This window comes from Sinohyriopsis cumingii, chromosome 2 (genome assembly GCF_028554795.1).
Source record: "Sinohyriopsis cumingii isolate HCF-2022 chromosome 2, ASM2855479v2, whole genome shotgun sequence".
NCBI lineage: Eukaryota > Metazoa > Mollusca > Bivalvia > Unionida > Unionidae > Sinohyriopsis > Sinohyriopsis cumingii.
This window is the reverse complement of record NC_142962.1, coordinates 35255316-35268985: the sequence shown is the minus strand read 5'-3', so window position 1 is coordinate 35268985 and position 13670 is coordinate 35255316. Positions and strand designations below refer to the sequence as shown.

Genomic DNA, 13670 nt, shown 5'->3' with positions numbered 1-13670 from the left:
ATTTTCTATCATAATTATCACCCAGGGGAAGGGCTTGCTTTTGCACTGTGAGCACCACATGCTGTCAAAAATGGCCTTCGGACTTGAAAAATGTATGGATAAAATTGATGTTGGTGTGCATAGACTTTATTCTATGAACTTCATGTATTATCTTTTAATGAATTTTTATAATAGGCAGGTGCAAGCGACATTAAATTTGCGCATAACAATAGTCCCTTGCACCCGTAGTTGCTGAAACTGCAGTTAAAGGGAGAATAACTGTACAGAGTACATCCGCTTAACATGCGGGAGGAATGTGCGTGGAAGGAAGTTGGCTGTACGCCAAGCTTGCTACTAGATGCAGGCCATTTGATGACTGGATCAGCGTCCAACTGAGACTGAAGTTTGTGCAGTGAAAAAGGTTTCTAGAATTTACATTTTCTTCTTCAATATTAGCAAGTATTCGGCAGATTACTCTTCTTTGACATTATTTAACTGCATCTAATTATATAAATGGGTTGAGAGGGCAAAAATGGTATCATTATCGGTTGCCGTGGCTACTATGCAATAATATACACCATGCACGTACTCTATGCTTTTATGATACCGTTTAGTAGTCTGTGGGCATACAATAAATACACCTATTTGAATCTAAAGAGGATATATACTAAAATACCGATTTTCCTTGCCAAAACGGACACGCGATTAGCCTGCTTGATGGCTACTTGTAGATTTAGTGGTATGGATTGTGGTTTACAGGCCTAAAAATGCACCGATCATCTTTTCACGGAGATATATATACGTCTGTAATCACTGCAGTGTTTACATATATATATATATATATATATATATATATATATATATATATATATATATATATATATATATATATATCGATGAAAAATGATCTAATTTTATTTTGATATCTATATTTCACTTTTTAACAGAATGACGGATGTTTATCGTCTTTAAACCAGAGAAATGTTTGGGTCAGTACAAAGACATGTCTCTGGTCAGTGAGAAGAAATATTTGTGACAATCGTGCCATAAGGGAACTAGCTGACATTTATACTGTAGTTATTTGCAAACTTTTGAGTAAATATAATAGTCTTTAATATTTAAGATTACGTTTATATAAATAAAATTATCAGAATCAAACTTAAAAACGAGTCATTTCAGAGCTGTCGAGCATTGAAGAAACGTTATGGCAGACACGCCGGTCCAAGCAGGGATTTCCCACTGGCAACATTTTGCGAAAACACACCAGGAGGGGCAAATGATTAATCCGTTTCACGACTATGAAAATGCACGTGTTCGAGCTAGACTTATCAACCCCGACCTGGAGGCCGATGACTACGGTATGCCCATACTAGGCTCTTTGACCTACATACGAGGCCAGAAGGCGGGAGAACATGCCACTGGCGAAGTTATTGAGCTGTGCAAGAATATTGTTGTGATGGGAGACAGACATGAAAACGGACAATACACTGTCGCTTTTGGAACATTGTTCACAGCATATGAAGAAATATCAAACAGTGTTGTTGGTCTGCTATTAAGGGCCAGGAAACATAATTTAGTTCATTTCGAGGGGGAGATGCTTTACCAAGGGAGAGACGAGGATATTGTGATTACATTATTCAAGGCACCAGAGGAAGATGAGCGATTACTTGCAAAATACTGGAAAAGAAAGAAATGATACTTGCAGCTTCGACTGACACATGAAAAGTTAAAATGTGATATTAAAATATTGCTGAGGAATTTGATATCACCATAGTTTGTTTGCCACATAATGAAACGCACAATAACGCATGATGTAAACTTCGTTCTGATGAAATTAGTTGACATTTTTTCATTTTGCTTGTAAAATATAACGTAGTTTGTTCGTTTTCACAATTTGTAAAAATACATATTGGCAATAATGCATAATGAACTCGTTCCAGCTAAGACTGTGTCTCTTCTTTCCAGTGATTACACACAGGACACAAGACCTGGCCATTTCAAGTGGACCTGATGACAGAAGTTCTATCACTGAACATATATAACATTACTATTTACATTACTGTTAAATTATATAAAGTGGGCAACTTGATAACCATCGAAAACATCTGACTTATGCATTTTTCTTGTGCTATGTAGATTAAAAGATCTCTCAAAGAGAAATGGTCATGTTCAATATCAACGTTATTTTTCTGCAACTGTAATTTTACTGTATCTTTTTGATTTCAGGCAAACGCTCAGAGCTAGTTTCATTAAAAGAAAGAAGTAATTGGAACATCTTAAGCGTTTCAGTATTTTTCCGTTGACGAAAACAATCGTGATGTTGCGATTAATAGAGAAAACTATATCCAAGCCTAACCTGATGTGACGTATTCTCGACAAGAATGAATACTGGATTTTTTTTCTGTCGGCTTGTGTGGGGGTGGGATGTAGATTTTGTAAGAAATGGTCACTTTTGTATAGTTTTCGGTGATAATAGTAGTTTATGGAATGGAAAAAAGAGGGTAAGCCTGAAATCATGGGAATCTCCCCACCGCAACCCTGAACCTCCCCGCCACTTAATAAGTCATTTCTCTTGAGCAATACTTAAAGATCGGTACATTTTTTTAGGCCTGTAATATTTAAAGATATATTTGGATATCGTACCCCTCAACAGATTATATATCTGTCACACTTTCATTGACGTGAAAAATGTCGAAACCATAGTAAATATTGCTTCGTAATAAATTTGATTGGTCTCCCACAATCAGTCTGCAAATACATTGTCACTTGGGAGGCGTAAGTTCCTAATTCACTGTTTTCATGATTGAGTGGCCTTTTATCAATGTTTCTTAAATAAGCTTTTTTCGCTTCAAGTACGTAAAAGTCAGAAATATATCTGCCTCTTTCAGTCTAATTAACTAAACAGATACTGATATATAGTACGACAACTAAAAGGTCCGATAATTGTGTATCGAAATACATTATAATTCTTGAATGTCAGCGGGTACGCATGCGCACAGGTTAAATCTCAAGAAGTAGAAACATTATTTTTAAACACTTTAAAACAAAACCCACATTATATCTCAGTGCAAAGAAACTGGTGTGTATGTACTTTTGAAAACCTGACACCACGGACTACTGGGCTTAAGACTGACAGGGGATTTACGAAACTGGTGTGTATGTACTTTTGAAAACCTGACACCACGGACTACTGGGCTTAAGACTGACAGGGGATTTACGAAACTGGTGTGTATGTACTTTTGAAAACCTGACACCACGGACTACTGGGCTTAAGACTGACAGGGGATTTACGAAACTGGTGTGTATGTACTTTGGAAAACCTGACACCACGGACTACTGGACTTAAGACTGACAGGGGATTTACGGAACTGGTGTGTACGTACTTTGGAAAACCTGACACCACGGAGTACTGGGCTTAAGACTGATAGGGGATTTACACGAGTGCTTATGGTATATGAAAGTTATGAAACGAGTTCGGTAAATAAAGCTTGTCTTTTGCAAGCTCTGGAACACAGAGGATGGAAATTATTAAATGATTTCTGTAAATTCCATTTCAAATGTGCAGTAATATACGATAATATTTGTCAAGTGACTCAAATAATGTTTATATTTAATACCAATGCCACACTGTGTAGTGAAAGGACCCCAGGAAAAGGACTCGAAAATAAGTTGTAATGCCTCAGACATGACGATTTTGCCTTCTCTGAGGTTATGTGAGATCGTGACGTTATTACAAGATGTGATATGAAAACGTTATTGTAGTTCGACATATTGGGGTAAATGCTGATACTGAACTAGTGGGAAAATAATGTTTAAGAATTTCATAGTATGGTAAGGTATATGCGACGTTTTGAGAAGCTCCGTGATTAGAGCTTCAGGTTCGAATCCTACCATCCGATCAGCACTAGTTGGCCATCGTGGTGTGTCCGAGGACAGTGCACTTTTCTTCAATTGCCTCGGCATGATAAACCTTCTGATATGGTCTCACATGCGTTTCGTACCCGGATATCAAATTCTTCCGCTGTTCCAATGTCACGTTCGGAAGTAGCATCAGTAAATAAATACAAAGGAAGATGCCAAATAAATGTATTAGTTACTACCAAAACTTGATGGCGTAGTAGACGATTTAACAGCGAAGTGCGTTTGTAGATTTATGTACGTTCATATTTAGATCGCCGTTTTACCTATTTGCCAGTACCACAGACAGTAATGTTGAAACGAGATATCGGACTACGTCGAGTAGTTTACAAGTAACATTTGTACTGGCATTTGAGATGTAAAAAAAGATCCAGTAATTCTTCACACAACTGAATGCACGTAGAAGATTCGTCGTACCCTGACCTCGCTCTAATCTTTAACATAGGATAGTGCGTAAGAAGATGGTGTTTACGTGGGAGTTTTGCATTCACTGTGCTTTCTTGTACGGCGGTATTGCCAATATGTGGGATTGAAATAAATGATTTTAATACTGACTTAAATGTAGATAATATATAGTAATTGCGAGCTATAATCTCTCAGAAACTATTGCTCTGACTTTGCGCCTATCCTTATTTTACTTGAAGTAACAAGTCTGTATAATGGAAATAATATTTTATTTTTTAATGACTATATTACTCTCAAGTTGAATATAGAGGCTTGTGTGCGTCCGATAACCCTAACCTGGGTAAATGACATGTTTGGTTGTTAATGTCAATTTGCATACAGACTGAAACCGTGGGGAAAGAAAAGGTTAGAGCGTGTGTGTGTGTGTGTGTGTGTGTGTGTGTGTGAATCAGTTGTAAGTAATGGGCACAAACTAATTTTAAAACTGATTATTGGTTGACTGACTATTTGACGTCACTTTCAATGCTTTATTGTGCGGGGGAAATGGCACACTGAAGCAGCCTACTCGGGTTGGCTGGGCGGGCATTGAACCCGCGATTCTCGACTTACGAATCTGACTCATCCAACAGAGCTACCGCGGCTCACTGTTGGCATATTGCGTTGTAACGAAAAATCTGTTGTACATGTATGAAACAGACATCACAGTATTATAGGTATCATAAAACCATGCAAGTGATACAGTATATATCATATTGTACTAATGGCGTTTTAAAAATGTAGCTGTGACAATGTAGAAATTTTAAAAGACTTTACCAGGGTAATGTCCTAAAAGCTTTGAATTTGCCCAGTATGAAGCTGTGATGACGATGATAAACTTGTGGCCTGGAAAACTGGAAATCTACATATTTTAAAGAAGAGTAAAATAACTGAAACATTCCTACTCGATGCGAAGCAGAATAGAGTTTGCTTCAGATATAAAAATTTACTAGTATGTATCTACTATGTACGAATGAGACATGATTTATAGGTGCTGATGGTAAAGCACTCAGAAAATGTCATAGACTGGGCAGCACTTGAGGAAACGAATGCTCAATTCAATTAATATTGCTTGACGATGCATAATCCGTTTCATAATGCTTGACGATACTCATTTCAGTACATAATGCGTAACGATGTTACAGTTCAGTTCATAATGCTTGACGATGCTCAATCTAATCCATAATGCTTGACGATGCTCATTCCAGTCCATACTGCTTGACGATGTTCAATCCAGTCCATAATGCTTGATAATACTCAATCCAATCCATAATGCTTGACGATACTCAATTCAGTTCATAATGCTTGACGATGCACAATCCAGTTTATACTGGTTGACGATGCTCAATCCAGCCCGTAATGCTTGACGATACTCAATTCAGTCCATAATGCTTGACGATCCTCAATTCCGTTCATAATGCTTGACGATCCTCAATTCAGTTCATAATGCTTGACGATGCTCAATCCAGTCCGTAATGTTTGACAATACTCAATTCAGTCCAAAATGCTTGACGATGCTCAGTTCAGTTCATAATGCTTGACAAAGCTCAACCCAGCCCATAATGCTTGACGATGCTCAGTCCAGTCCACATTGCTTAACGATGCTCAATCCAGTCCATAATGCTTGATAATACTCAATCCAATCCATAATGCTTGACGATGCTCAATTCAGTTCGTAATGATTTCTGTTTTCTATTTTTAAACAAAGACAAAAAAGAAATAAGCGCAATTTGTTCACATATAATTATCATGAGAAGTGTGTTATGTATATTTGATTTAATTTATATCTGATTTAATTGTTTGTAAGTTTTAAAATATTTTTATTTTTTAATTTCATTATATGTCAAAATAATGTAGTTTTGTTTACTAGGAATTTGATATTTTCCAGAAAATTCATTTTGACCTGAATCTTTTAATCAATACCTGATATTAGAAACACTGTTTCTAAGTTTGAGTTAGTTCTTGGCCTTGATTGGGGGTCAAGTAAAGAACTTTCTTTTTAATTAATTTTTAATGTGTGAATGATAATCGTGAAATCGAGGCTATATTGGAAACGTGACCCTAGGCTTGTAAATAGTTTTTAATGAAGTAAACAACTTTTTGTTTGTTTTATTCTTAGAGTAAAATGATTGGTTTTCATCAGGGCCATGTTTTGAGTACGTGCTGTAAACATGGTCATGTGCCCCTCATACGGGGACCCATTCTGCGCCTCAAAATTACTGTATAACCATTGTTTTAGAGAAATAATCTCAGCTGGGCTTTTACACTAGAGAGTATCTGTTGTGTCAGTTAGAGTTATAATTTTTATTCGAATTATTTGGTTTCTAAAAGATCAATTCGTTCGCTGGAAATATACTGAGGGCCCATGCAGAATCATTTAACAAAGAAATTTCATTAATTCAAACACCGGATTTTATTTCTTGTGTTTCTACAAGGAACTGTAGACTTCAGTACAATACAGGATACAACATACGTCATCGCCTTCCATCTTGGATTCTTCGTCGGGACTCGATCTTGAAATCATTAGATTATTTTATTATTAGGACTTCTAAAATTTTATTCGTGGATTATTTTTGGATTTGATTCTTAAAACCGTAAGTTTTTTTTCATTTTTACAGTATTTTTCTATGGAAATAAATTATTTGTTAAATTTTTCAAAGCTTGTTTTTACACTTCCTTGTGCTATGTTTATTCGAGCCTAAACACATTTTCCAGAGCAATTCGTTTAAAAGTTTGGCGCTCAACAAGAGACGATAGCTTTGGTTTAGTGTTAGTCACATTATTTATGATATCGTCTTTTTGTTTTAAACGGAAATTATGCAGATGTGATTTGCTTTTCTGAATTTATTATTATCGTATCACTCTACACGATAGGGTAAAAAAATTATACTGCGTTTGTGCACTACTTATGTACTGTTATTTCAGAACAGAAAATTTTGTGAGGCAGATTTGACAATCCAAATTACAATAGAAGATCGGTTTTGTGAGGCACAGTTGATACGCATTTGGTTGAAGCGTTTGCTTAATTTATTAACTGCAAAAACCGTTTCCTTCAACAAGAGTAAAGCGTGTCTTTAACCGTAGCAAATTTCATCATATATCGAAATTAATCACACAAATGCAATATGTATAAAACATTGAATATATCATTCTTTAAACTGTTATACAAAATAATAAATGAATGAGTAATTGTATTTATGTAAAAGAATAATCTAGTATGAGAGTACCATTCCCATGTAAATTGTAAAATCAAAAATATTATCATTGTACGATTGAGTTCATGCTATGCCAAGTCATTTATTTTGGGGTTAATCTCTCCAATTTTTCTCAAAGTATGATATTTTAACAGTAACCACAGGCCTTTAATTGCTAAAATTTTAAGGTCTTTGTTTTCCATAAAGGCATTTACAGAGGCTGCCAGAATCGGTACGATGTCCTTCAACAAATATAGCGTGGCTTCTTTTTTTTTTAAACCAAAGATTATTGTATCGTACCGGAGATATGTCCGTTTCGATTGCCCACTTTACAATGGGGGATTAATCATCTTGGATTTTTCCACAGGATAACATTGATCATCATGTTACTGGTGATGGTACGTGGGGTAGGGAAGAGACATGTTTCTACTTTCAAAATCAAAATCCCTTTTGTATTCATTAGTCCGGCTAATACAATAGATAACTCATTATTTCAAAATTCTTTCGTGCTTTAAATTAGGGGTGGTGTCCCAAAAAAAGTTGTCTTTCAAACCAGGTTTTATTATATTCGAACTTGCCCGTGCACGTGTACGGGTCTGTGTAATGTCGCATTAATTCAGTCTGCGCCTTCTTACAGATCTTCGTGACATCTTCAGTGGATACAATATATAGGAGGACTTCGCAGTTATTGCACTGTTATTGTATACACTGCTGTCGGGCATTTTTGCGCATGTAAGGTTTCCGTCACCAATAATGAAGCAACCGCATACCGAATTCGACCGATTGACGAAAATAAAATACTGCAATGCTTACCATTTGAAAAAATTCGATTGTCACCAGAATATTCTGTTCAGAATAATATTAATTTTGGACACAATGGATACCACCCCTGTGTTTTCATGACTCGTGATATGTAGGCCTATTCTGCACATGGCTTTGAAAAGATGTAATGTGTATGCATCGGACTATGGAAATGAAATACATTACTTTGGACTGTTTCTGTCAGCATTTCAGCCGAGTAATTCGGTCAGGTTTATAGCTGGTTTTACAAAATTCAACGTAACAATATCAATAAATGGCAAGAGATATGAAGCAAACTAAATCGATCTTGTAAAACAATTAGTAAAGCTCAACATTTTATATGAAAAATAAATTATTTTGACGAGAAACAACAAAGAATAGTATGTAATGTGTTTACAACGTCTCGTTTATGGGAAGAAATTAATAAAGAATTTAGAAACAGACTATTCGCCGGGGAATTTCTTGAGAGTCCCGTTGTAGCGGCAAGTTGACATTTTGGATAGCAGAAGATTTTGTGCGTGTAGGACAACTTCTAGCAAAATTAGAAACTTGGATTAAGATGCAGTATTGCTTTAAAGTAGACAGTTCCATCTTTTGTATAATGTATTTATTCGTATGATTCTAAAAGATACACAGTAAATAGGATTTTCTTGGTTACAATTTCAAGGTCATGAGTGGTTCTTCATGTTCACATTTAGAAATCACATTTTCATATGCATTTGGGGTAGAAATGTGGGATATTTTTGTACACTTTATGAACATCACTTGCCTTAATTAAAGGACGATCGTTCTTTCTTGATACAAATTGGATTTTCGACCAAAAACAGCACCTGATACAATATTAACAGAAATTAAGTATCGTTGTGCAGAATTACCCGACGCGCAGAATAGGCCGACACGGTGGGTATATTATGAAAATTACTCACTACAGCGCGTTTCTTCAAGGATCCGTTGTATTTCAGCTATAGTTTATTTTGCAATATCTAGATGACAGTGACTCTTCCAAAGTCATATTCCTTTTGCATTTTGTTGTCCTTTAAGTGTACTTACATCATTTTCTTTCTCAAGTTGTTTAGGGTCAGCGAGTTTGACGCGATTGTCATTGTGTTGCATCTTTTGTATTGCATGCAGATTTCGAAGTTGAGGCCTGTGTTTATTAAAGGTGGGGTTAGAATGCTCCATAATGTACTACTTGTTTCATCTGAACGTTTTTTTTTTTTGTTTTTGTTTATTGTTTATGCTACCGTCGTATGTTATTGTTTCTCCCTCTCAACATTAAATAAGTTTTGTTGAAACAAAAAATGATGTTTCAAACCTAGCGATATGATTCACAAAAGTTTGTGAATGTAAAAGTTTGGGGGGGGGGGGGTTATGTGGTCCATTGGAGGAGAGAATCCATTCCGTGGTCTAAAGAAATAAGGATCTGATTATTGCGTTCGAAAACCATGGTTCGTCATGGTATGTCCATCTTTTCATTCAAAAATCAATTACGCACACTTTTCTTTCTCTTGTACATACATACGTACATACATGCATACATACATAAGTAAGACTACATAATATTGCATTGGAGATAGTATGAATTCATTCTAAAGTTATCGGCTTGGTCTAGTGAAGAACGTTTTAATACAATCTTTAAACTTTGGTTTGTGGTTAGGAATAGAGCATAAACTGGATGTAAAGCTAATTTAACATTACTACTTTGATAATTAAATGACACGTACTTCGTTGTGTACAGTTGTTGAAGCTGGAGTTAAATAGGGAGATAACTATATTGAATACATTCGCTCACTAGGAAGAACTTATACGGAAGGAAGTTTGCCGTGCGCCAAACATCCTGCGCTGTTATGGTTTCTTGGTGACAGGACCAGCCCAGACAGAGTGCCTTAAACTTGGAAAAGCTTTTCAAATTCAATTTTTTATTAAAGTTCTTCTTGAAGATATTCTTAAGTTATTTTGATTCACTGCCTTTGACTTGTTAGCATTAACAAAAAACATTTTGTTGCATAATACGACATCAAGCTATCCAGTATAGGACTATGCACTTTAACTATTTTGAAACTGTAGGAATACGAGTTGAGCCCAGTAGCGGAAAGCTTAGATGTCAGATAAAAATACTTCCTTCGTTTTATCAAATGTTTTGACTTGTTGATGATTCCTTTTTCATCAACCCAGAGAAAAAAGGGGTGAGTTTGAATGGATGTGACAGTCTTAACATATGGAAGCTAACAGAAATTAATTTATCTGAAAACTCATTATGCTTATAAAAGTAATTTAGGTATCTGAAAACTCATTATGCTTCTATAAGTATGTAATTTAGTTATCTGAAAACTCATTATGTTTATATAAGTAAGTTAGTTATCTGAAAACACATTACGCTTCTATAAGTATGTAATTTAGTTATCTGAAAACACATTACGCTTCAATAAGTAACTTAGTTATCTGAAAACTCATTGCGCGCATATAAGTTTGTTATCTGAAAACACATTAAGCTTATATCAGTAATTTAGTTATCTGAAAACTCCTTACGCTTATCTAAGTAATATTATCTGAATCATCGATAATATGAATCATTTCAGCGCAGGGATTATGATGGCTGACAGGCCTGTCCTAGCAGGAATCTCCCGTTGGCAAAATTTTGCCAAAACACACCAAGAAGGGCAGATGATTAACCCCTTTCATGACTATGAAGATGCACGTATTCGGGCGAGATTGATCAACCCTGACTTGGATGCCGAAGACTACGGTATGCCCGTGCAAGGCTCTCTGACCTACATACGAGGCCAGAAGGCGGGAGAACATATCTCTGGTGAAGTTATCGAGCTCTGCAAGAATATTGTTGAAGTGGGAGACAGACAAGAGAACGGACAGTACACTGTCACTTTTGGAAAGTTGTTCAAAACATACGAAGCAATATCAAATAAGGTTGTTGGTATGCTAATGCGAGCCAGGAAACACAAGTTAGTTCATTTTGCGGGAGAGATGCTTTACCAAGGGAGAGACGAGGATATTGTGATTACATTATTCAAGGCACCAGAGGAAGGCGAGCGGATCAAAGCAAAATACTGGAAAAGGCAGACATGACAGTTATAGGTTCAATTGCCACATGAACTGGAGTAAAAATATCATATCAATATATTGTTTAGCTTTAGAATGTAATAGCTCAATCAGTCTGGTTGCCACGTGCAAAATATTATAAACTGAAGCGCATAAGACATATCATGGAAACTTCCGTCGGTTGAAACAGAATTTACATTTTCCCCATTATGTGTGCAAACTTATGATAGTTTCTATTTCAATGTTAGTGTTACGATTCTTTCTGCAGATAGAATATATATATATATATATATATATATATATATATATATATATATATATATATATATATATATATATATAATCTCCGTGCCTGCGTAATAAAATAGTGCTAGTTTGGGGGTTTCTTCTTTCTGGGATTCCAATTCTAACACTCGACGACCTTTCTACGAGGTCATGACGAAAATTCAATCTCTGAAATCTGAAAGCACTGTTGATTAACATTAATGTCAAATACTGAAAATGAGGCTACTTAAAAAGCCACTGTAAATCTGTGACTTTGATGGCAAGCTTTGTGTGTGGAATATGGAAAATGAGGCTACTTAAAAAGCCATTGCAAATCTGTGACTTTGATGGCAAGTTTTGTGTGTGTAATATGAAAAATGAGGCTACTTAAAAAGCCATTGCAAATCTGCGACTTTGATGGCAAGTTTTGTGTGTGTAATATGGAAAATGAGGCTACTTAAAAAGCCATTGCAAATCTGTGACTTTGATGGCAAGTTTGTGTGTGTAATATGGAAAATGAGGCTACTTTAAAGCCATTGCAAATCTGTGACTTTGATGGCAAGTTTTGTGTGTGTAATATGAAAAATGAGGCTACTTAAAATGCCATTGCAAATCGGTGACTTTGATGGCAAGTTTTGTGTGTGTAATAAGGAAAATGAGGCTACTTAAAAAAACATTGCAAATCTGTGACTTTGATGCCAAGTTTTGTGTGTGTAATATGGAATACAAGATCTCTCAGATAGAATCTGTAATGTTTAAAATCAACGCTGTTTGCATCCATTCCAAAACTACTACACAGTAAGTTCGTTATTTTTTTAAAAAATTGGTTTTAAGCAAATGCTTCGAATAAATTTCATTGCAACAAGAAGACAAATGCAACATGTGGGATATTTCCTTGTTTTTTCAGACGAAAAGGCCTGCAGTGTAGCTACTGAAAATGATAATCATATCTAAGCACAATTGTTGTGCATTATTTACTTTCTGCAGTTGCAAACACATGATTCGGTTTGCGGGGCGTAGATTTTGAGACGCGTATGATTCAATTATCTTTTTTACATGGTTTTCGGTGTAAATTATAATAACCAGATTAGAGAAGAAAAAAAAGTTTCGCTTAAACTCACTGAACCTAATTATCCCCTACCATCACCCCCCTCGGGGGGGGGAAGCTTCTGGGTCCCTGAATCCGTCACTGCCTTGTAGCAAAAATTTTCTTCTTTAAAGATTGTGCACCTTGTTACAATTTCTGTGTTTTGGAAATTTTATAAATGAAATTAAAATTTACTACAATAAATTTTGATGTCTTTCCTAAAACTAGTTCGTAAATATTATAGCAAAGGGGATTGCATTTTCTAATTCGCTGTTATCAAATCTTATTTGTAAAAAAAGAAAAACAAACAATTATATTTGATATTATAAACATATTTTTAAAGTGTCCTGATAAAATCAGCTCTACTTTGTTGAAAATAATATGCAAACGAAAACAAACGTACTCCAATGCCGTTTTAATTTTTTTTTTTTAAAATCCCACTATACAGATCCGTAAAAGTCAACAAGATAATACATACCCATCCCCCAAGTCTCATTTATTCCAATGAGTAATTTAAATAAATGATTATTCTCAACTTATAACTGAATACAACTGAAAATGATTTCACAGTCTAATTTATAACAGGAATAGAGACTTTCATTACAAAACGTCTATTTATATACAGTCAATGACGCGTTCCTTAAATGTGGGTCATTTCTAATGGGAAATTCCATCTAATTATCAACAAGTTTTCTTCCAGAACAGTCTAAGCTCGGAAAGAAGGTAAAATCTTAAAAAGCATGGAAAAAATCAGGTAATTAGGTAAAGTACGCAGTATACATTCAATATACATAACATTATCTGTTATGACACCAATCTGGACATACCTTTTATTCCAAATCAAAATGTCAACATGTTTTCTTCTACAACATTCTAAGCTCGTAAAGAAGATTAGACCATAAACTGGAATCTTAAATATCTTGACAAGA

At 35.3% G+C, this 13670-nt stretch overlaps 1 protein-coding gene and 1 pseudogene across 1 annotated transcript; both read left to right on the top strand.

Annotated features, from left to right (window-relative positions):
- Nucleotides 1-272: 272 nt before the first annotated feature.
- LOC149804617 (actin-binding Rho-activating protein-like) lies at nucleotides 273-13149 on the top strand. Its single transcript, XM_089942472.1, has 2 exons — nucleotides 273-400; nucleotides 10913-13149. The coding sequence occupies exon 2, from the start codon at nucleotides 10923-10925 to the stop codon at nucleotides 11415-11417; it is 495 nt and encodes a 164-aa protein (XP_089798598.1). The 5' UTR covers nucleotides 273-400; nucleotides 10913-10922; the 3' UTR covers nucleotides 11418-13149.
- LOC149804618 (actin-binding Rho-activating protein pseudogene) lies at nucleotides 1184-1675 on the top strand (annotated as a pseudogene).
- Nucleotides 13150-13670: the final 521 nt, after the last annotated feature.

Bases quoted from the DNA above. Each gene is read 5' to 3' on its own strand.
- LOC149804617 (XM_089942472.1), top strand. From the start codon at position 10,923: ATGATGGCTGACAGGCCTGTCCTAGCAGGAATCTCCCGTTGGCAAAAT.